At 53.6% G+C, this 23,219-nt stretch overlaps 3 protein-coding genes across 4 annotated transcripts in view; 1 reads left to right on the forward strand and 2 right to left on the reverse strand.

Annotated features, from left to right (window-relative positions):
• SLBP (stem-loop binding protein) overlaps positions 1–5,330 on the reverse strand; it is a 15,536-nt gene extending 10,206 nt beyond the window's left edge. For both annotated transcript variants that reach the window (XM_023507710.1, XM_003801118.3), the window contains exons 1-3: positions 5,217–5,330; positions 4,938–5,054; positions 244–348 (exon numbers count right to left, since the gene is read on the reverse strand). In XM_023507710.1, the coding sequence (XP_023363478.1) occupies positions 244–348; positions 4,938–5,054; positions 5,217–5,275 (281 nt within the window). In that variant the 5' untranslated portion in view covers positions 5,276–5,330. The remainder of the gene's footprint in view (positions 1–243; positions 349–4,937; positions 5,055–5,216) is intronic.
• Positions 5,331–8,337: 3,007 nt separating this feature from the next.
• TMEM129 (transmembrane protein 129) lies at positions 8,338–14,180 on the reverse strand. Its single transcript, XM_003801120.3, has 4 exons — positions 13,204–14,180; positions 10,417–10,891; positions 9,828–9,987; positions 8,338–9,749 (listed from the first exon to the last, which is right to left on the reverse strand). Exons 1-4 carry the CDS (start codon positions 13,427–13,429, stop codon positions 9,501–9,503), a joined length of 1,110 nt encoding a protein of 369 aa, XP_003801168.1. The 5' UTR covers positions 13,430–14,180; the 3' UTR covers positions 8,338–9,500.
• A 277-nt stretch (positions 14,181–14,457) lies between these two features.
• The window catches only part of TACC3 (transforming acidic coiled-coil containing protein 3), a 17,129-nt gene continuing 8,367 nt past the window's right edge, over positions 14,458–23,219 (forward strand). Inside the window, exons 1-6 of the mRNA XM_023507699.1 lie at positions 14,458–14,500; positions 15,840–16,002; positions 16,135–16,277; positions 20,084–21,106; positions 22,034–22,109; positions 22,228–22,360. Coding sequence (XP_023363467.1) covers positions 15,841–16,002; positions 16,135–16,277; positions 20,084–21,106; positions 22,034–22,109; positions 22,228–22,360 — 1,537 coding nt within the window. The 5' untranslated portion in view covers positions 14,458–14,500; position 15,840. The remainder of the gene's footprint in view (positions 14,501–15,839; positions 16,003–16,134; positions 16,278–20,083; positions 21,107–22,033; positions 22,110–22,227; positions 22,361–23,219) is intronic.

Below are 23,219 nucleotides of genomic sequence, written 5' to 3' on the forward strand. Positions count from 1 at the left end.
GTTGTTTGGCGGGTCTGGGCTGGGGATTCGAACCCACCACCTTAGGTGTACGTGGCTGGCACCTTAGCCGGTTGAGCTATAGGCGCCGAGCCAGAATCTGAATTTCTAACAAGTCCCCAGGAGTTGCTAAGCTGCTGATCTGGGCCCAGCATTTTGAGAAGCAATGTTCTAAGACCCACCTCAAATGTAACATACAACTGAAAACACCACAGATAACACATTCAAAATATTCCAAATGTATACCTTGCCATTTCTTTGTTAACTCTGGTCCTCATCTCATCTTCCTCAACTGCACTTGCCCAGTCTGAACATCTAGAACGGGGCTTGGGACCTTCAGGAGTGGTAAAACTGTAATAAAACGAAAATGCATATTTGAACCACGATACATACTTTCAGTTTCCTTTCCAATTGTATGTCAAGAAACAGTCATGAAAATAAAAACTCCAAGGCTGTTTAGAGCTGCCAAGGGAACAGGCTTCAGAGTTGAGGAGTCAGAGGTGAAAGAGACTCTGCTCCATAACTTAACTGGTTCACTGAGTTTGGGCAATTTGCTTAAAGCCTCATTAAACATCTGCCTACCTACCATGTGTCAGCATTGGCTAACTCATGGGGACACAGTAGCCCACAGAGAGTGAAAGGAAACCAAGTCAACAAGTCACTATTAGCACTGAGAAGAGAACCTAACATGACTCACTATATTTGCAAAATGAGCTTTTTCCATGAGTTTTAAAACAATTTCAGATAATATACACTCATTACTAAGCACAGCGACCAGAACATGGCAGGACCTAATATGTGGCATATGTGAGATATATAGTGGCTAATTAAACGCATGTAATTAATTCAGAATATATCACACCCAAATTAACACGTGTATGGGAGGGCAATAAGTATATATCAGAAGATGCACTAAGCCTTAGTCTACTGGTAAAAGCAACCCTGACAGTTGAGTTAAAGCTAATCTAGGAGCTCAGGTCTACCTCAAGCTTAAGGAAATCTTTAATCCTAATCAGGAAATTTGGGAAAGGGGAAAAAAAAAAGAGGACACAATTTGGAAACTTAAAGCTCAATGACAAAAGTTTTGGCAGTCAGAATTGCTAATGTGTCTATTATTTATATTTGATGCAAACTTACATTTTTCCACCCCCCCTTTTTTTTGAGGCAGAGTCTCACTTTCTCACCCCCAGTAGTGCCATGGCATCCCAGCTCACAGCAACCACAAACTCTTGGGCTCAAGTGATTCTCTTGCCTCAGCCTCCCAAGTACCTGAGACTACAGGTACCTGCCACAACACCCAGCTATTTTTAGAGATGGGGTCTCAGCTCTAGCTCAGATCTGGTCTTGAACTAGTGAGCTCAGGCAATCCACCCACCTTGGCCTCCCAAAGTGCTAAGATTATAGGCATGAGACACGTTGCCCAGCCCCTTCCACCCCATTTTTCTACTGCCCACCAATGATATATCAAAACTAAAGATTAATTCCAACTACACCAAATAAGCAATCTCATATATTTTAGTAGTGAACAAAATGATGTGCTTCATAAGTGCAATTGTAGTAACAAATGAATAATTCCCTTATGTAGGTATTTCTTCCCACCAAAGTAACTTAAATTTAATTTCTAAAATTGGCAAAGTCTCATATCAAATTAACTAACTGAAAGTTAAATTGACTCAGTAATTGTGTTGCAAATAAAGAACCAAATGGATGCTTGTCCAGGATTGGACAATGACATCCTCACTAGTGTATCAAGAGGTTCAGATCTGAGCCTCCAGCAGGAATTTGAACTACAAAAATTTTCTTTTTCTTTTTGAGACGAGGTCTCACTCTGTCACCCCGGGTGCAGTGCAAAGGTGTCATCATAGCTCAGCACAATCTCAAACTCCCAGGCTCAAGCCTCAGTCTCCCAAATAGCTGGGACTAAGACCCACGCCAGCACATCCAACTAATTTTTTATTTTTGTAAAGACAGAGTCTCACTATTTTGCCCAGGCTGATCTCAAACTCCTGACCTCAGGTGATCCCTCCACCTTCCAAAGTGTTGGGATTGTGATATGAGCCACCATACCGACCAGGAATACTTTTAAAAGTACATATGGGCTCGGCGCCTATAGCTCAACCGGCTAAGGCGCCAGCCACGTACACCTAAGGTGGCGGGTTCGAATCCCCAGCCCGGACCCGCCAAACAACAATGATGGCTGCAACCAAAAAATAGCCGGGTGTTGTGGCGGGCGCCTGTGATCCCAGCTACTTGGGAGGCTGAGGCAGGAGACTCGCTTGAGCCCAGGAGTTGGAGGTTGCTGTAAGCTGTAATGCCACGGCACTCTACCCAGGGGGACAGCTTGAGGTTCTGTCTCAAAAAAGAAAAAAAAAAAAAAGTACATATGAAATAACCTTATCCTGCATCTCATGTTCGTGTACCTTTTATGGAACTAAAGTCCGACAGGTCATACTCAAAATCTACTCTATCATGGGACAACAAAGCCCATTCTTTACACTAAGTTAAACCTATTTCCAAAAGGACCACTTCCTGCCCTACTCCATCAACGAAACAACCAGCACACCCCAGCCCCTATGGAGATGTAACTGGCACTGTTTCTCAGGTACCACCATGCATGAACCACAAAAAGCCAATACCAAGTGCCAAGGTCCCAGGACAGAGCATTCCTGCCATGTTGGAGGAACAGGCTGGAAGAGTACCAGTCCAGTTACCAAGGGCTTCATGTCTTATCTTTTAAGATAGACTACTTCTCTATCTACACTTCTTTACTTTTTTTTTTTTAAGAGATAAGAGTCTCACTTTGTTGCCCTTGATAGAGTGCAATATCACAGCTCACAGCAACCTCCAGCTCTTGGGCTTAGGCAATTCTCTTGCCTCAGCCTCCCAAGTAGCTGCGACCACAGGCACCCACCACAACGCCCAACTAATGTTTTAATTAAATCATAGCTGTGTACATTAATGCAATCATGGGGTACAAAGTGCTGGTTCCACACACAATTTTTTTTGAGACAGAGCCTCAAGCTATATCCCCTGGGTAGAGTGCTGTGGCATCACAGCTCACAGCAACCTCCATCTCCTGGGCTCAAGCAGTCTCCTGCCTCTGCCTCTGCCTCCCAAGCAGCTGGGACTACAGGTGCCCGTCAAACGCCCGGCTATTTTTTGGTTGCAGCCGTCATTGTTGTTTGGTGGGCTGGGGCTGGATTCGAACCCACCAGCTCAGGTGTATGTGGTTGGTGCCTTAGCCGCCAAAGCTACACACACAATTTGAAATATTTTCATCAAACTGGTTAACATATTAGCCTTCATTGCATTTTCCTAGTTATTCACAGCATTTTCCTAGTTATTGTGTTAAGACATTCATACTCTACACCTAGTAAATTTCACATGTACTTCTGGCTACTTTTTTGTTGCAGTTTGGCTGGGGCAGTTTCAAACCCACCACCCTCAGTATATAGGGACAGTGCACTACTAACTGAGCCACAGGTGCCACCCTATCTCCACTTCTCACTATGTAAGACAGGCCACTGGAGCGCTCAGAGCTTGATCTCATATTCTTTTTCACGCCTAGCTCTTGGGCTGTCCTAGGACCTCTCCCACACCTACCCCTAATCCCAAGTCTATGTGCCGATAACTCACAGGGTGCCTGGCAAAGCCTTCCTACCCACACTCCTAGATCCCATTATCTCCTCAACATCTCCACTTGCTGTCTAAGAACCTTCCATTCCCAAGCAGGTCTGCGCCACTCCTATTTCTTTATCCTAGAAATGGCCCCACAACCAACTCAGGCGTTTGGGCTTAAAGACCCAAGTCATCTTCCATGTTCCTCCTGCCCCCAGCAATTCACTCATCAGCCCCTACAGGTCCTGGTCCAGTAATCTATCCTGAGCCTGCATTCCCTACCACCTTCAAGGCTCCCCTTGACCAAATCACCACACCCTTTCACTGGAGCTTAGCAGCAGCCCTTGCCCTTATCCTCTGGTCACTTCACAAACATTCCCACCTGTGAGCTTTGGCACATAGCTCCTCACAGGGATCTGCACAGAGATCATCCCCATTTCCTCCCAGTCACCACCAGAAGATGCTCCAGGAGAGGCCTTCCCTGACCCTGGCCCAAACAGCCCCCCACCACAGTCACCCCCCTCTGAGTTACTATTTGACTTGCTGTCCCACCACATCAGGTTAGAGCACAGAACACAGCACTTGCTCCACTCACCCCGGCAAGCTGCCCAACCTACAAAGTGCTCAGGTCAGCACCACAGAAGCCCAGCACTGGAGACCTGGCTGTCACTCAACACCCTCTTCCAGGCCCGTGGCTTAGGCCTATAATCCCAGCACTCTGAGAGGATCGCTTGAGCTCAGGAGTTAGACACCAACCAAAGCAACCGGTCTCTACTAAGAATAAAAAAACAACCCCGCCTTATAACAGGCACCTGTAGTCACAGGTATTCGGGAGATTGAGGCAGAAAGAGCTCTTGAACCCAGAGACTGAAGTTGCTGTGAGCTATGACACACCGCACTCTACCCAAGGCAAAACAGTGAGACCCTGGCTCATACAAAAAAAAAAAAAAAACAAAACTCCTTCCACCCTCCAGCTCCTCCTCCAAATTGACTCTGAAGAGTGACCTACGGACGCCCGACTACCGCACCGCACACTTGGTCCGCGCCGTCCCCGCCACGCTCCCCGGACACAAGGCTCCCCGCGTCGACGCGCACAGGCCTCCGGGGCGCCCAGCAGCTCCGCTCCGCCCCGCCCGACCCGGCCGCGGGGTCCCCGCCTGAAGCCCCTGACCGCCGCGCCCGCCTCGCAGTCGTTTCCCTCGCACAGTAGGGCACGGCCTGTCCCGGCGTCTTTCGAAAGCGGAGCAAAGAAGCCCCCACAGCAGCTTCTCCGAGGGCCCCACGCGCCCTTCCAGACCCCGCCCCGGCGGCCTACGGCCCACCTCTCGGGCCTGCGGTCGGCGGCCCGGCACTCGTCCTGCTCGGCGTCCTCGGGCTTCCTGCGCCTCCCGTCGGCTCTGCGCTTCCGTCCGAGGCTCCATCTCGCGGGGGACGGCGGGCTGGGGGCAGAGACGCGGTCGGCGGGTCTCGGAAGGCCAAGGACCCCCGGCCCAGCCCGGGCCCGCAGACGCCCGCCCCACACGCGACCCTGATGGGCCACCGCTGGCGCGCGCGCCCGGGACCAGACCCGAGACCCCCGCGGCCGCGCGGCCTGGCCTCACCTCGCGTCGCCGTCACAGCGGCTCCCGTACTTGGACGGGCTTCGAGGCCGGGAGGCCATGGCTGCGGCGGGCGCGCTGGGCTGCTGCAGCGGCGTCGACCTGAAGAACGACCTCCCCGCGCCGGCGCCGACTAGCTCTATACTCCCCGCCCCCACAACAGCCTTTTATAAGGTCGCTGGCCCCGCCCCCGCGGCGCTCCCGCGCGCTCCGGGTCAGGCGAAACCATTCCGCCCACCAAGTGGGGGCGGCCCCTTAGCTGCGCCCGCCCCACGAGGCGACTAAAGCGAGGCTCAGGCCCCAGGACCGTAGTGGGAAGGTCGGTCTCACTGCCAGACGCCCCTCTGGCTGTCTGAAGAGAGAGCCGAGGGAAAGCTTGCCCCCGCACTGAGACAGCAGGGTCGCTGCGGGACCCTCGAGCGCTGAAAGGTCGCTCCTTCGCGGGCGGGGGATGGGTATTGGCGGGAGATTCGGGCGCGCGCTACGCTAGCGCGGGGGATGGGAACAAGAGGCACATTCCGATTGGTCCCAACCTGTTGGGCGCACCTACGCGCTGGCGGGAACCCGGAACCCGGAAGCTGCGGTCCTTTGAGCGGGGTTTGGTGCCACCCGACCTAGCGGACCGCAGCCCGCCCACAGGTAGGGGCGTAAAGATGAACTCGAAGTCAGGGCTATCCCCAGCTCCTTATGGAAAGAGAATAAAGGCCTTGGGCACCTGTGAAGAATTGTCCCCACATTAAGGAAATTCGTTGCAGGCCTCTCATAAGGACGCGCAAATTGTCACTACATCTGGCATTTGAAACTAACACTAATAATGAATTACAAGTTTATCTTTACAGGTAACAACTGGAGACAACACAGAATCAGGCATTCTTCCAACCTACCCAGGGATGTCTGTGTAATTGATGTTTCCTTCACTCCCTTTTTCTCTTCTAACATTCTCCTTGTTTTATGTAAAATATGGATTTCTTGGGCCTCACAAGAATGTAACCCCATTGCAGCGTCACCTCCTTCTCTCTGCCTTCAAAATGCTGAAGGTTCCAGGCCAGGTTCCGGTGGCTCATGCCTGTAATCCCACCTCTGGGAGGCAGAGGCAGACGGGGTCCCTTGAGTTCAGAAAAACAGCCTGAGCGAGACCCCCTCTCTACTAAAAATAGAAAAACTAGCTGGGCGTAGTGAAGGGCACCTGTAGTCCCAGCTACTCGGGAGGCTGAGGCAGGAGTATCGCTTAAGCCCAGGAGTCTTGAGGTTGCTGTGAGACTATCTCAAAAAAAAAAAAAAAAGTCTTGGAGTAATCTAAATTTTAGACTTCAGTAGCTGAGCAGCATACTGATCAGGGCGGTTGCACTGCCCTCACTGTTGGCCACACACCTGCCACTGGCTGAACTGCTTATCTCCACCCTTGAGGCTCCCTACCAAGTGCCTGCACTCACAGGCTCCCAACTTGTGGATTTAAGGAGTCAGTCCCACCCTCTCCCTGTTTCTGGGGTCAGCTGGGCCTGCCTGGAGGCAAGATGCTTGTAGACTCCCTACCCTGTCCACGGTTGGACAACCTTTTCACCCAGGTTTCCAGGTGAAAAGAGTATGTAGTGAGGTCAGGTCAAGGAGACTGAGCAGCCAGGGAAGGTTTGGAATCCCCCTTACCCCCCACACCCCTGGAGGGCCAAGCTTTTGCACACGCTGCCCTCAGGACAGCACCTTGGTGTGCCTTCTGCCTCCTCCATTTTTAATTCAGGAAAGTCACGCCCAAACTGGGACAGCCACATCCTGTCCCCCTGTTTCTCCTAGGCTCCAGGCATCCCCACATTAAGGAAACTAGCACTAATAATGAATTACAACCCTCAACACAGAACTAAATGTCCCCAAGTGCCTGTGGGCCCTAGGGTCTGACATGGTCTTTGAGTACATGTTTCCCAGTCCCTATGTTGTCATCAGTTGAAGCAGCATTGGCCTGTATATGCAAAAAGGAATGAAGGTGACAACAAAGCCCCACACTGGAGAGAATCAGAAGGCATTTTTCTTGAAAGAGGATTCAGAAAAAGAATCAAAAGACCTGGGGCAGCACCTGTAGCTCAAAGGGGTGGGGCGCCAGCCCCATATGCTGGAGGTGGCAGGTTCAAGCCTAGGCCCAGCCAAAAACTGAAGGCAAAAAAAAATCAAAAGACCCTCAGAGCCCAGAAAATGCAAGTCCACTGTCCTGTTTTTCAAAGAGGTTACAGGAACTGCTTCCCCAAGAAACATTCTGTAGGTCAAGGAGCACAATGGGAATAGTAGCACATGCTGTCTGTCGGGATGGGGTGCCTCTTGGAGGCCCAGCGCCATCAGGAATCCCAGGTGCTGCCCAGAGAGCCTGGCCAAGGTGAGACCCAGGGATGAGCTAACCACAGGTCCTGTCTGGCTGCCCCTGGTGGTCCACTGGCAATTCCTGGGCCACCCAACCCACAGCAAGGCCAGCAAAGACTGCCCCCACAGGACACAGCTACTAGCACAAGAGTGGATCAGCAGGGGCCACTCACTCATTGGGCACCAGTGTGTGCCCCCAACAGCTCCTGCATCTGGAAGCAACCACAGTGATTTTCCACCACCCCCCATAATGCACGACAGGAGACCTCCAAGGGCCCAGGCTTTCCACACATAGGAGAGGAACAACTATTGTTCCTGCAGGTGGCCCTGGGGCCTCCAACTAGAAATCAGGGGACACTTCCTGCGGTGCCAGGCTCCTGACCAATGTGTTTTCCTCTTAGTCTGAACAACATATGCTCATTGACATGTGCGCAACAATTCTGCCTCAAGAGGACTTCTCCAGCATCTCCCAGCTACTTCCCCAGCTGTTACAAAAGCAGAGCTCTGTCACCCAGGCTAGAGTGCCATGGTGTCAGCCTAGCTCAAACGATCTTCTCAGCTCAGCCTCTTGAGTAGCTGGGTCTACAGGTACCACCATGCCCCCCCAATTTTTCTATTTTTAGTAACACAGGGTCTCTCATTTGCTCAGGCTGGTCATAAACTCCTGAGTTTAAGGGATCCTCCCACCTCAGCCTCCCAGAGTGCTGGGATTACAGGCCTGACCCACGGCACACAACCCAAAAACCTGGTTTTAACATCAGGTAAAGCAAAATACAGGATATCTCTTCAGACTAACATTTTATTAAGTACTGCGTCATTTAACTACAACAGATTTGTCCCTATAAAACTAAGTAACTTCTCTTGTAGTAAAAATAACCCCTAACCATCTGGCCCCTCCTTGGCCCTTGAAACTCTGGAGTGAGACTGAGTCTGGCTCCTGACTACTGCCCCTAAGCAGCCGGAAGAGCCCAGAGAAAAGCTGAGTTTTCTCTGCTCCCAAATCCCGGGGCCAGGTGTAGCCTTGGGCAAGTCAGGCCAGCTGAAGCTGTCACCCCTACTTGAAACAGCCAAGCTTAGGGGTTTAGGGCCATCTGCCACCTGTGTCAAAGAGCTGTGCTTGGGGCCTGGTCAGCATCTTCCCTGCTCCCTCACCTGTACCCATCAAAGCCTTGACCACAGGGGGTAACCCCTTCTGAATCAGGCAGAGCCCGCAGTAATGGCAAGCCCAATGTGCATTCCTGGGAAGGACAGATTTCTGGCCCCCACTCCCCACCAAGAGTCTGAGGCCTCAGCCTTCCTTAGACTTGTGAGGGCAGCAGTAGGCACCAGGGCAGGTGCCCTTCCAGAGGCAGGTGGCCCCATGAGTGAATGAGGGCCGCCTTGACCTGCCCTCCCATCACCTCCCACCAGGAAGCCCAGGAGTACTCCCACGCTGCAGTGTGCGCTCTTCTCCACCCCCACCGTCAGGCTCTGACTAGGGACTCCAAGCAGCCTCTGTAGTTGGGGAGGGGCCTACTCAGGACGGCCAGTTCTAGGAAGCAATGGGAGAACAGACCACAGCTACCCGGGTGAATCTGAGTCTGGCACAAAACCGAGAGACAGATGTGCTGCAAAAATTTAAGGCAAGTGGCCCAGCTGACGACCAGCTGGAGCAGATCCCAGGGTCTCCCAAAAGATGGCTCTGTGTCCAATATTCGCCCCTACCTGGAGACAGGTGAAGGAGGAAGGGAAGAGGTGTGAAGACCCTTCCCACTACCACGGGGGGGCAGTGTTTCCACAAGAATTTCTTTTTAAACAAAAGTTCCCAGCCTGCCCTCAAGGCAGAGGCAGACACTGCAGATTGAGTGTGCTTTGACTAGAGCCCTTGGCAGTGGAGGCCTGGCTGCTCTGTCATGCCCCAGGGCTGTTGGGGCATGGGGCAGGCCCGAGGTCCCGGCCAGCTGCTCAGCGCACAGTGCACACATCCAGGATGCAGAAGCGGGCACGACAGGTAGGGCAGGGCACACGGCTGGCCAGCCAGGTGTCTGGGCGCTGCGGGTCCTGACGGCTGGCGAACCACTTGCCCATGCAGGTGAGACACCACATGGGGCGGCAGTAGCACTGCTGGCACTCGCCCACAGCCGCCTCCTGGCAGGTCTTCACCAGCTTCACACTTGCACGCGTCTGCATGCAGCCAATGCATGCCTCCAGCTCCTGCAGGCAGACAGAGTCACTCAGAACCTCAGGACAGCCTTGGGCCCACCCACCAGCCCGCACCAGCCAGCCTCCCACCTGGTTGCTTGGCACCGAGTAGGCTGGGTTGACCTCCACCAAGGAGGCGAACGTCTCCAGGAACAGGTCGCCCAGGCTCTGGCGGATGACCACATTGGCTGCGCTGCGAATTGGTGCTCGAAGTTTCTCACACAGTTCCCCATACTCTGCCGAGTTTAGCCTGCAGAGAGGCATGGCCTTCAGCCAGAGCCTGGCCAGGACCCTGGGGCCAGTGAGGAGAGGGGAGATCCTAGCTGTGCCCCAAGGGGGAATGGGCAGCCACCCTCCAAGCCCAAAAAGATGGCCCTGAAGCCAGCGCCTATACCCCACATAGCTTCAGGGATAGAAAACCTAAGTCAAGGCAGTCACTGAGCTTGTGTGCCAGCACTGTCCCCAAGATGTGTGGAAGGGAGCTCAGGGGAAGCCAAGAGCATGGGGGCTAGAGGGGACCCTGAGGGAGAATGATGCTGGAGGGGTCAGTGGCCAGTATGTCCCAGATGCCTAGTACCAGGCAGGCCCACACTTGTCATGCCCAGTGCTTCCCTGGGGCATAGAGGCCAGAACCTGGCACTGGCTTCATGCACAAACTCTGAGGCCTCCTCACTCTTACCGAATGTCAAAGGCCTGCACACCCGGGCCGGCGCTAGCCACGTGGATGGTAAGGAGCTGCACCGGTAGGTTGGAATCTGGTGAGAGCTCATGCTGCCGCGACTCTGTCACAATCAGGTGCACATCTTGCTGCTGGGCCACGTGCACACGGTAAGTGGTCACCTTCATCACCCATGTGTCTGTCACGATCACTCGGGCGCCTGGCACCCCAGTGGCAAACTTGTCGATCCGCCGGAACTCAGTGTTGATGGAAGAGGCCACAGCCTGCCAGCCTGACTGCGGGAGGGCGTAGAGTGCCAAGGTGCGGGCCAGTGGGTGGCGGGCCCACTGGTCAAAGGACCAGTAGTAGATGAGGGTGCAGGTGAGGGAAGGTAGGGTCACGGCCATCAGGAGAAAGAGCCGCCAGGCCTCTGGGGCCTGGCTGGGGGAGTAGAGCCGCTTTTCTGAGGCAGCAAAGCACATACCCACGTAATAGCCTGCAAAGGATTAGATGAGCTCAGGGGAGGCCAGGACTGCTGTGACAGTGAGCATTAGATGATGCTCAGGGTCACAGCATCTTCCCTGTGCCAGGGGGTGGGGGCCTCTTCTCTCATCCAGAGCCCTGGGCCTAGCCCTCCACCCTGGTCAGCTACCACTCAATCTTTACCCACATCAGTGGTACAGTGTACTAGAGGAAAATATTTTTAATTTACTGCTTCAATTTTTCACAATTAATGAGTATCAAAAAACTACAAAATCAACTTGGTGTCCATAGCACGGTGGTTGCAGTGCCAGCCACATACACTGAAGCTGGCAGATTCAAATCTGGCCCAGGCCAGCTAAACAGCAATGACAACTGCAACAAAAAATAGCCAGGCGTTGTGGGTACCTGTGATCCCAGCTACTTGAGATGAGGCTAGAGAATCACTTAAGCCGAAGAATTTGAGGTTGCTGTGAGCTGTGATGCCACAGCACTCTACTGAGGGTGACATAGTGAGATACTGTCTCAAAAGAAAGAAAAAAGAAAAACTACAAAATCCAAGAAAAGCAAAAATAAACAGAAAATACACCTCCTCTGAGGCAGCAAGTCAGACATGGTCACCCCAGAGCTGGAAGTCTTGTGTGAGTAAGCAAGTGCATGAAGGGCCATAGCATGGGGCAAGGACACTGCGGGAGCCAGCTGAAGGGCTCTGCTGGCCATGTCAAAGATGATTCCAAGGCCAAAGCGAATACCAAAGATAACCAGGGGCGCAGGTTCTAGTTTCAAAGAAAATAGTAAACTTTGGGCTTGGTGACTGTAGCACAGTGGTTACACACCAGCCACATACACCAAAGTTGGCGGGTTCAAACCAGGGCCAGCTAACCAACCAACAATAACAGCAAGAACAAAAAAAAATAGGCAGGCATTGTGGTGGGCGCCTGTAGTTCCAGCTACTTGGGAGGCTGAGGTAAGAGAATCATTTAAGCCCAAGAATTTAAGATTGCTGTGAGCTGTGATGCCACAGCACTCTACCAAGGGCTACATAGTGAGACTCTGTCCTCCCTCCCTCAAAATAGTAAACTTTGGAGAAAACCCCCTACATTTTCAGGAAATCTGCTACATAATAAGTAACATGTCTATGAGGCTTGAAAGCTTTTCTAAGAAAGTTACAAATAAAAGGAAGCTCTTCTGTCTGCTTTGGATGTGGCCCCAGTGAGTCACTTCTGCTCCTTAAGTTTGGGTTTCCCTCCATGGTGGGTCTGGGAGCTGCAAAATCTCCCACACAGCCCTGGGTAGTAACCTGACTGGGACACTCAGCCTCCGGTCCCCACTTTCTTCATCTGCCTCAGCGGGGCTGGACCCTCAGGAGCAGAGATGTGGGCTCTCAAGAGCGCCCTGCTCTGTCCACCTCCTCTACAAGGCAGGGCCAGGGAGCCTCCCCCACTCCTGCCTCCAGCTCCCAGGGGCCCAGGCTGCTTCATCCCCACACTACTGGGACACCTGTCCTGTGTCCACAGAGCTGTGACCCTAGCAGGAGAGCCACCTGCGTCTGCACCCATCTTCTGGAGAGGTCCTACCTGATGCCCCTCCCTTATTCTCAGCCAGCTCGTTCTTGGCTAGCACGTGGGCCCGAGGCCCCGCAAACCAGGCTGTCCGCCTCTGCCTGCCCTGCCCACACCCATCCTCCATGGAGAGGTCCGTCCCCTCTATTGGAGTCGGCCTCCTGGCAAGTGGGTAAGGGCTATGAGATGGCAGGGCCCCCCACAACCTGGGAGCTGCTTCTCCTGTAACAACATTCTTTTCATCTGCCAGAAGTCAAGTAGCCCATGCATACTTTCCTTCTCATCAGCAAGCATGCAGTTTTTCCTCTTTAAGTTGATCTCTATCCCAGGTGTTAAGATTTTATGCAACCTTGTTAAAATACTGTATAAAGCTGTTTCCATGGTTGGGGTGCTGGCTGCAGCCATCAACCTAACTCAGTCCTCCCGACGCCATCCTAGCTCTTACTTCCTGTCTTTCTTTGCCTCTCCCTGTCTTTCTTGGTTTTATTTCACCATTTCCACTCAGATCAACTCTCCCTCCTCGAACCGGTTCGTGAGACTGGCACCTGCCATCCCCCCACACACGGGCTGCCGATCTTGCGACCACAGCAACGCCAGCGGTTCAGGATGTGAGCCCGGCAGGCCTCACAGACAGGATGCTTAATCCCTGCCCAGGGTCCTGAACTTGGGTTTCTGGCCCTGGTGAGCCAGTGCTGGCGGTGCTGCCCACCCCGGAGAAGCCCGGCCGTCCCCGGTCCCGGGCGGAAAGCCGGAGGCGGCGCCTCACCGAGCGGCAGCAGCGAGTGGCAAAGCAGTGTGGCGGCCGTGCGGCGCAGGTGGAAGGGCACGAAGGCGGCGTCCTCGCTGCCCAGCCAGCCTGACAGCAGGTTCTGCACCGTAAGCCCAGCCGAGTGGAATTCATTGGGCGTGAACACGAAACACACGGCGAAGACCAGGTAGGCCAGCGTGAAGGTCACCTCGGGGCTATCCATCGCGCCGTAGCCGGAAACCATCCAGCGAGACCTTCCACCCCGGTGCGGGCGAGAGACCGGAGCGTCTAGTCTCGGCGGGTCGGTTGCGGCCACTGCCGCCGCCCGGCCGCCATGGGGCACTCTGGGAGATGGAGTCCCTTCCTTACGTCATGCCGCTCCTGGTACATTCTGGGAGATGGAGGCGCCTCCCTACCCGCGTCATGCTGGCCGCGGAGCGTTCTGGGAGTTGGAGTTTTTCCCTCAACCCCATCAGGGGCCGGAGGGGCACAGGGGAAGATTTAAGCCCCCGCCACCTTCACGGCTCTCGCGGGGCATTCTGGGAGAATGGAGTCCCCGCCTACATGTCAGGCCGTCCGCGGTGCATTCTTAGGAGTATCCTCCGTCAGGCCGCTCGTGGGGCACTCGGAGATGTTGAAGCCACACACACGGCAGTCTAGGAGATGGAGTTCCCCTTCGCCACGCGAAGCATCCTGGGAAATGGCGTCCCCATGCGTCAGTATGCCCACCAAGCACTGTGCAATGGGGGTCCCGCTGCCCGGCCGCCACCGACTCTGGGAGACGGAGCCTCGGAGACCCCAGTGCAGCCAAAAGCCGTGAGCTGTCCCGACAGTTCCCACTACGGCGCGGTCTCCTCAAGGCCGCCCTACGAGTAGCGCTACACTTAATAGCTGGGGAAACTTAGGCCCCGGCCATGCCGCGCAGCCCAGTCGCTCCCGCCGCAACGCGCGAGGGCCGCGGGACCGTAGTGGGTCTCGCGCCCACGGGTCGCCACCGAGCAGCCACTCTCCTCGGCGAGCCTGCGGTCTTGGTAGCACCAGCCACCTCCGGTGATCCGGGAAGCGGAACCGCAGGCGCGCGAGGGACGGGGCTAGCTAACGGGGATTCCCATTGGTCGCTCGCGTGATCCCTCCTCGGCTGCTCGCTGATTGGCCCCGCGGAGCCAACGGTTGGCGTTTGAATTCACGGGCGCGGCGGAGGAGGCGGCGGCGGCTACTGGACTCAGTTGTCGGGACTCGGCCCCGGCGGAGAGGCGCGACTCCCTTCGTTCCTCGCGGTGGTGGCACGGGCCTGGAGCCCGGCAGTGGCGGGCAGGTAGATGGGCAGCTGCCGTTTCCCCCTCGAGGGTCTCGGGTTCTCACGTCCCAGAACGTGGCTGCCGCTGGGCTCGGCCCTTCGGTTCCCGCCGGTCGCGGCTCCCGGAAGCGTCCCCTCCGCCCGCCCCGCCGCGTCAACGGGCCCCGCAGAGCCCTGCCTCGCGGTCTGGAGCTCACTAGCGCTTCTCTTGTGGGCGCCTGTGCGTGTGTCTCTCGGAGCCTTTGCCAGGCCTGGCCCCAGCGGTGCCCCCGCCCGGCTCCGGATCCAGGAATCAACAAAAACCCCGCCTGCCGGAGGGCTCGCAGCCAGGGCCGGCAGGAAGGTTTCCTGGGTCACCATGTCCCTAGTACTAGGCTTGCGCACCTCAGGATGAGGGAGCACCCACTCCCCGTGCCCTTGACCCGGTTGTCCAAGCAGGAGGTCTCAGCCTTGCCTTTGACTTGTGTTCGCTTTTCCCCTCCACAGGCCCGCTGTCCGGGGCAGGGTCTTGCCTCCTGCTCTGGCTGCAGGACCCCGTGGATTCCCCACTTCTCTCCTGCCCTTCTCTTTCCACTGGCACATAGTGGCCCTCTCAGGACGCTTTTGACCTCCCATAAGTGGCCGTGGTGGTGTTCCTCTGAGCAGGTTGACACTTGGTTCTCTGCTTGCCCCTGGTTCTGGAACCCTGTAGGTGCAAAGGGTGGAAAACCACGTCAGTGACTAGTGTGAGAACCTGAGAGGCAAGAGTGGAGCATTCTAGATCTTTCTGGGCCTGACTGGAACCCCTAATGTAGAAGTTCCTGGACACCCACCCAGTTATTATCAGTCTCCTGGCCTCTCCTCTGAGCCTCTATGCTTTGGCAGCTGGTCTGGGGCCTGTCTGCCCTCTGTTCCCTCTGGTACCCCACAGCACATGCAAAAGCCTGTGGGAGACCAGGGCTGCCCTGGTCTTCTGGTTTTTCTTCAGGCCAGGATTTCCTATCTCCTTTCTCCTGACAGAATAACCCAGCAGTAAGAGTTGTTAGGAGAACTTGGGGTTTGTTTAGTTTTTTTCTTTTCCTGTCATCTCAGCCTGAGCCCTTTTTATCTCATAGTCCCAGGAGTGGAAGGGCTGCCTGAAACTCCCCCCGCCAGGCTGAAGAGTCAGAGTTCCTGAAGCAGGCCAAGGGCCCTCCCTGAGGTTTTCTCTGCCCTGCTTAGCAGAGGACACCTGTGACAAGTGTGAGCTCCAGGGTGCTAACCACACCTGTTCAGGAAGGGGATGTCTTTCCACAACACTCTGGGGCTCTCTGCACCTGGGTCGCATCTGTACCCAGATGTCATCCTCACACTGACACAAGATGTTCTGCTTTTCTAGAATGAGTCTGCAGGTCCTAAATGGCGAAAACGTCACCAGTGAAAAAAGTACAGAAAGCTCCGACTTCCTGTTTTCACCACCACAACTTACCGGAAGCTTGTCTGTTCTTCGTCCATCACAGAAAGAAAATGTCCCACCCAAGAACCTGGCCAAAGCTATAAAGGTAAGTGTGGACTCTACCGTGTATGGCCTATCAGCTTGCCCTGGGACCTGGTTCTCTAGTGACACAGGGTTACCGACATGGTTATAAGGATGTGAATTAGCAAACAAGTGCTTTCTTCTCAATCCCTAACAGGTGACTTTTCAGACCCCTCTGCGGGATCCCCAGACACATAGAATCTTAAGTCCCAGCATGACTAGTAAACTTGAGATGCCTTTTGTGCTGGATGACACCACTGGGTTGGAAAACTCTCACCAGGTCTGGACACAGAAAGAGAAGTAAGTATGGGTGCTATGGAAGGTACTATAGCTTCATAGCCTCTGATTGACCCTGCAGGGTATTCTGTCACATCCTACAGATTTCCCCTCGTCTCTAATGAGTTTTGTTGTTGCTGTTGGGGATTTTTTTGTTTGTTTCTTTTAGACAGAGTCTTATTTTGTCACCCTTGGTAGAGTGCCATAGTGTCATAGGTCATAGCAACCTCAAACTCTTGGGCTCAAGTGGTCCTCTTGCCTCAGTTTTTCTTTCTTCTTCTTTTTTTTTTTTTTTTTTTTGAAACAGAGTCTTACTGTGGTGCCCTTGGTAAAGTGCCATGGCATCACAGTTCACAACAACCTCAAACTCTTGAGCTTAAGCAATTCTCTTGCCTCAGCCTCCCAAATATCTAGGACTACAGGTCCCCACCACAACACCCAGCTATTTTTTTGTTGCAGTTGTCATTGATGTTTAGCTGGCCCAGGCCAGGTTCGAACCCATCAGCCTCAGTATATGTGGCTGACGCAGTAACCTCTTTGCAATGGGCGCCAAGCTTCAGTTTTTCATTTTTAATAGAGACGAGGTCTGACTCTTGTTCGGGCTAGTCTCAAAATCATGAGCTCAAGCAATCCACCCGCCTCTGCCTCCCAGAGTGCTAGGATTCAGGCATGAACCACGGCACCCGACCCCTCTAATGAGTTTTTGACCATCAATTACTCAGAATAAGTCTTCACTTCATACTTCACTACTGTCCTGTGCCCTTGATGTCCAGTTAGTTGGCCTCAGTCTGTTTCTCTAACTCATTAGAATGTCCTGACCACACTCCAGGAAACAGCAAGCTGCAGTTCCATTTTTCTGTTTAATTTTGCTCTTCTCAGCACTTGGAAAGAGGAGACAGAAACTTGTATGCAGAAAAGTTTCTATACTACCAGTCAGAATGTGTGTGGAGGCTCGGCGCCTGTGCCTCAGGTGGCTAAGGCGCTAGCCACATACACCTAAGGTGGCGGGTTCAAATCTAGCCCGGGCCCGCCAAACAACAATGATGGCTGCAACCAAAAAATAGCTGGGCATTGTGGCGGGTGCCTGTGGTCCCAGCTACTTGGGAGGTTGATGCAGGAGACTCACTTGAGCCCAGGAGTTGGAGGTTGCTGTGAACTGTGATGCCACAGTACTCTACCCAGGGGGACAGCTTGAGGCTCTGTCTCAAAAAAAAAGAACATGTGTGGTCAAAGGGTTGGGCCTGACAGCACCAAGCATGTCCTGCCTTTGCCTAAGAAGGACAGGCCCTGGAGGCAGTGCTTCTTGCCTTTGCTGAATGAGCCTATGTTCTCACATCCATGGTGGCAAGAGCCTCACGGCACAATTTCCTACTAGTTTTTGCTGATTTAACTGTTCAAGACTCTTAAATAGATTTTAGATGTATAGAGAAAAGTACAAAATAGCATTAATATGCTCTCTACCAACAACTATAGGCAACCTTTTCTATGTCCTCTTCTGGCCCATGTGCCCATCTATGTGAGTCAGAGAGCATACAGGAGCTGGGAAGGCCAGGGAGCACAGCCCTGAAAGATTCAAGCCACGAGCATCTCTGGCCTTGTCATCAGTGACTCAGGTTCCCAGTGTCCCTGCCCTGTGACTGTCTATCTCTTTTTAGAACTCTGCTGTGTGCTGGGGACCGTGTAAGGCCCAGGGGGCAGTCTCTTCATAGAGCCCCTGGGTCAGCAGGGATGAGTCCAGAAAGTGGTGACGGGTGGCTGACTGTCAGTGCATTGTCCCCAAGTATGGCTGAGGTGGCTATCTGGAGGTCACCACCACCACAAGTATCAGCTGAACAGAACAGCAATGGTGACCAGTCCAACAGGCAGGCAGTTCCTCACTCTCAGTTTCTTAGTTTTAGCATTTCCAAACTTGAAGAGTTGGGATAGATGGCAGGGAGTGCAGGGCCTTCCTCTGAGGCCCTAGACTGAACCTGGCTGTGAGAACCCTGCCTCTTGTGAGCAGCCAAAGGAGGCACAGCAGCTCATGCCCTCAGCACTGTGCCAACAGACCTGTCAGGGCTCTGTGGCCTCTGTGCCCAGCCACCCTGCAATAGATCTAAGGCACGGCAGAACAGTGGTGCCCTGTGATAGGTCCTGGGCCAGTGTAGTTCACATCCCAGAAAGGAATCACCAAGGCCAGCCGCTCAGGCACTACTTGATTTTTTTTTTTTTAATTAAATGATAGCTGTGTACATTAATGCAATCATGGGGTACAGTGTGGTGTTTTCATATACAATTTGAAATACTTTCGGGCATTACTTGATTTAAGGGCTGCATCACTGACCCTAGCTGGCCTCTCTTCAGCAAAAGTTTGAGAAGCACAGAAAACCATCACCTGGATGGTTGGCTTGTCACATCTCTGCTCTCTCAGCCTGCATGTCCCCACTTGGTTGCCAGCACTGGTCTGTGGTCATATCCTTGGGGGAGATTTAGGCCAGAGGACAGGGTTGACTAAATGTTCTTGTTTTTTGCCTAAGCTAACAGATATGGTAATTTAGGATTTTTTTTTTTTTTTAGTAAAGAAGAGTTTCACTTATAGCCTTCCATAGAGTGCTGTGCTGTCACAGCTCACAGCAACCTCTAACTCCTGGGCTTAGGTGATTCTCTTGCCTCAGTCTCCCAAGTGGCTAGGACTACGGGCACCCGCCACAACGCCCAGCTATTTTTTTGTTGCAGTTTGGCCAGGGCCAGGCTTGAACCCGCCACCCTCAGTATATGGGGCCAGCACCCTACTCCCTGAGCCACAGGTGCCGCCCATAATTTAGGATCTTTATGATAGGGAATTTCCTTTCAAGGATTAGAAACACAAGATGGAAATAAAGTTTTATTGCTATACCCACTGGGGGTACATAGGTGGCATACCTGGTGGCCACACATGGAAAGTGGGGGGCATTGAGAGCATGGCAACTAGCAGCACATCATGGGTTGCTTTGAGCTCAATGGCAAATGCCTAAGCTGTCCCTTTAAAGGAAATGGCAGGAGGTTCAGCTCCTGTGGCTCAAGTGGCTAAGGCACCAGCCACATACACCTAAGGTGGTGGGTTCGAATCCAGCCCAGGCCCACCAAACAACAATGATGGCTGCAACCAAAAAAAATAAAAATGGCCAGGTGTTGTGGCAGGCGCCTGTGGTCCCAGCTACTTGGGAGGCTGAGGCAGGAGACTCACTTGAGCCCAGGGGTTGGAGGTTGCTGTGAGCGTGATGCCACGGCACTCTGCCCAGGGGGACAGCTTGAGGCTCTGTCTCAAAAAAAATAAATAAAAATAAAGGAAGTGGCAGGAAAGTAGGGAGCCCGATCTGCACGGTGGGAGAGAGGCCTCTAAGATTATGCCTGGCATGAGCCATTTGGGCATGTCTACCTCCTAATGCCCAGACAGCAACCTATGCTGTATGGTTCCTGTTACAGTTGACATGGGGGTAGGTTGGTGTTCCTGGGCATTAGACCACACTCATGGTGGCAGAGACTGTTTGAATAGCACAGACCTTAAAGGCACAGGGCAAATGTGAATCTGGCACCTAAGAAGGTATTTGGTGAGTGTGAAGAAATAAACAGTCACAAAGCCCACCACAACTGGAGACACTGTGTGCAGCCTCCCATTCCACTGAGAGGTCAGCATGGCCAGCCAAGTACGGAGGAAGGTGATCACCACCTCGCTGAAGAACTGGGAGTCAGGGAGGGGTGTGGAGCTGGAAGCTGTTTCTAGGGTGATGGGTCCTGCTTCTAGAAGGTTTAGGTCAGAGTGACATGAGAATTCACTCCAATTAATGTTAAATAAGTCTGTTTTTGAAAAGCCAACAGTTTATCAAGGAAGTGGACTCCAAAACGACCAATGGAATTTTGCAGAAACAAGTGGTGGCTGGTACTGACACTACTGCAGGGAATACATCTACAGCCTTTGAAGGTGGCATCTCCAGGGAGCTGGGCCTGGATCCCCCTGCCAACCCACGGGCTTCCAGCTCTCCCCAGAGCCCAGGAAGTCTCAGAAGCCAGGTGGCATCTTCACAGAAAACTTCTGGCTGCCCTGAGCGAGCACTGGAGGAAGCTGCTAGAACTCCTTCCTCAGACTGGAGTGTGACACCCTTCTCTGAGACCCTGGGAGACCCTCCCAGGACAGCAGACACCCCCAAAGCAGAGATTCCTCTCAGGGATGAGGGAGAAAGTGCAAGTGGCGGGGGCTCTCCCTCCTCAGCCACAGCTGCTGCACCTCCGGGCATAAGCCCCAAGGGAGCACGTGGAGGGGTGTCCCCAGCAGGCCTGCCTAGTGAGGCCCCAGCCTCCCCTGGGGGTGTGAGCATCCCCATGCCAGCAGACAGTGCCCAGTCCCTGACCCATCCTGAGAATGTAGCTGCACCTGGGCCCTTGGTGGCTGACAGGTCCACAACCCTGAGTCCTAGGGAAGAGGCCACTGGCCAAAAGGCCAACTCCTGGCGGAGTGAACCCATAAGACTAGAATTTGATTTTTCTGATGGTGTCACTAGCAAAAGGGCACCCCCACAGAGGAGACTTGGAAAGAGACCTGGCCTCAAACCCCCCTCAAAGAGAACGGAGGTGAGGCAAGAGCAGGCCTCCCAGGAGGCCGAGGAGGGAGGCACAGGTAAGGGGCAAGCTGAGCACCCCAAGCCTGCCTCCCGAGGCTCTTACCACCTCGACTGGGACAAGCTGGGTGGCCCAGACTTAAACCCATTTGGAGGCGGCGCCAAGTCTGCTGACAGGGAAGCCAGGCCCCCAGGAAGTCCTGAGACCATGCCAGCCCAGCCTGTGGCTGCACAGCTGGGAGATGAGCCTCAGGCCACCGAAGACTCAAGTGTGAGCCTGTAAGTCCTACGGGTAGTAGTGTTGGGTGGGTGCTCTGTGGAGTGCGTGGTCAGGGCCCGAGTCCAGAAACACCACTAGGACACTTCTTTGTGTCCAGGGAAAGCCCTGAGGCAGGGGCCTCTGGGCAGACAGGGCTGAGCTGAGGAGACAAGGCTGTGGCCAGTGCCAGGACCTTGGCTGCTGTGCACTCAGTTTAAAGAAGAGTCAGGCTGGCTCAGGGGAAGAGCAGAAAGTGCCAGCTCAAGAGCAAAACCCTCTCCCCCAGCTATGATCCCTCTGCAGATGAACCTGAATTAGGTGCGTGATGCCAGCAGCCAGACGGTGATCTACTCGGTCCTTGCGTGTGCCTTCTGGTGGAGCACATGGCTCTGCTGGCTGTCATCCTGTCCCCCGCCACCTTGAGCATCCTCCGAGGCTGGCCTTTGGCTGCTGTTTGCTGCCTCCCTGAGGCCGTACTCATGGCTTGAGCTGCTCTTCCAGAGGATGGATTATGTCTTCCCACCTGTCCCCTCAGCCCTTTGCTGATTTTTTTTTTTTTCTTTTTTGAGATAAGAGTTTTAACTCTGTCATCCTCAGTAGTCATAGCTCACAAAATCTCAAACTCCTGGGCTCAAGCGATCTTTCTGCCTCAGCCTCCCGAGTAGCTGGGAATACAGGTCTGAGCCCCAACATTAGGGTTCTTTACTCATTTCACAGTCAAAGGACTGTGTGCATCATCTTTGCTGACCCACTCCTCCCAGAGAGCAGGGCACCTGCTTTTCATGCTGAGTGGAGTTGCTAAGGGCAGCTCTGTGACCAGGTCCATTGGGCAGCCTCTGGAGCTAATCACTGACGTGACCACAACCATGCAGGTGGGAGGCAGGTGGCACCCCAGTGCTAGGGGCCACAGAGCCAGGCACCCACCTGTCTGCTGACTGTCTCTCCAGGCAGCTGTTTCCAGCCTCAGTGGAGGACACCCCAGTGATGCAGACAGCAGCTGAGACCACGAGTGCAGATAGTAAGGTGCGCAAGTGAGGGCAAGTGCTCTGCTTTTACCTGTGCAGAAAAGCATTGGGGTGACAGGGTGGGACACCCTGCTCTCCCCACTCTGGCCACAGAGTGACCCTCACCTTCTCTCCAGGCAGGAGACAAGAATTCTTCGGGCACATCGGCTCCCACAAGCTATCTGGGCAGTGAGGCTGGCCTCCCTGCTCATCATGGGCCGCAGCTTGCCTTGGAGCTGAGAGAGGAGAGCTTCAGAGACCCTGCTGAGGGTAAGTAAGTCGCCTTGGGTGAACATCCTCTGTGTCCTAGGAACATTGTTCAACAGCTTGACAACCCTGTCACAGGCAGGTGATTGTCCCACCAACTGGTCTTTCTCCTCTTGTTAAGTGACTTATATACAAACCTCTAACTTATCAAAAGATAGGTATATTCTGTAGGACAGGGCATACCTCTTTAACATAAAGGACTTCTAGGAGTGGAAATTGCACACTCAGAAAAACCAGCAGAAGATGTAGATGAGGCAGTCCAGACACGCACATGCATGGTCATCCCTGAGGTGCATGGCGATCAAGGAACAGTGACAAGGTGAGAAGCTTAATCCTCCAATGCCAGCCTGCAGTCACTATAGCAGAGGGCTTCTGAAGAGACGAACAGGAGAAAAACTTGAGCACTTGCCATGAGGCTGGTGCTAGAAACCAGCTGTGTCACAGCAGCTGAGCCACATTCATCGGACTCTGGATGTTTCCACTTTTTAGCTGTTGTGAATGCCATGAACACCCATGTCTTTTGATCTTTGATCCATCTGGAGTTAACTTTTGCATATGGTATGAGGTACCTTCGGTTCTGATTCAGACCTATGTTTTTATTTCTTCTGCCTGTACACCTGGAGGGGGACTGTGCAATTCCTGGTGACCCTGTGCTTAGCTTTTAGAGGACATCCCAGCCTGTTCTCCAGAAGGGTTGCACCACCTCCAATCCATGCGGTACAGGGGCCCCGCACCCACACTTGTAACTGTGGCACTTGTTACTGTCACACCACCAGCCTACTGCGTGCAATTTGCATTTCCCGATGGCTAATGAACATCTTTGGGGCTTCTAGAGTTGTTTTTTTTTTTGTTTTTTTTTTTT

The sequence above is a fragment of the Otolemur garnettii genome, unplaced genomic scaffold, assembly GCF_000181295.1.
Source record: "Otolemur garnettii isolate 467f Iridium unplaced genomic scaffold, OtoGar3 scaffold00198, whole genome shotgun sequence".
NCBI classification, from domain to species: domain Eukaryota; kingdom Metazoa; phylum Chordata; class Mammalia; order Primates; family Galagidae; genus Otolemur; species Otolemur garnettii.

Bases quoted from the DNA above. Each gene is read 5' to 3' on its own strand.
- TMEM129 (XM_003801120.3), bottom strand. From the start codon at position 13,429: ATGGTTTCCGGCTACGGCGCGATGGATAGCCCCGAGGTGACCTTCACG. The intron at 10,892-13,203 runs GTGAGGCGCCGC...AATCCTTTGCAG, and splicing joins CCACTCGCTGCTGCCGCTCG to GCTATTACGTGGGTATGTGC. The intron at 9,750-9,827 runs GTGGGAGGCTGG...GTCTGCCTGCAG, and splicing joins ACTCGGTGCCAAGCAACCAG to GAGCTGGAGGCATGCATTGG.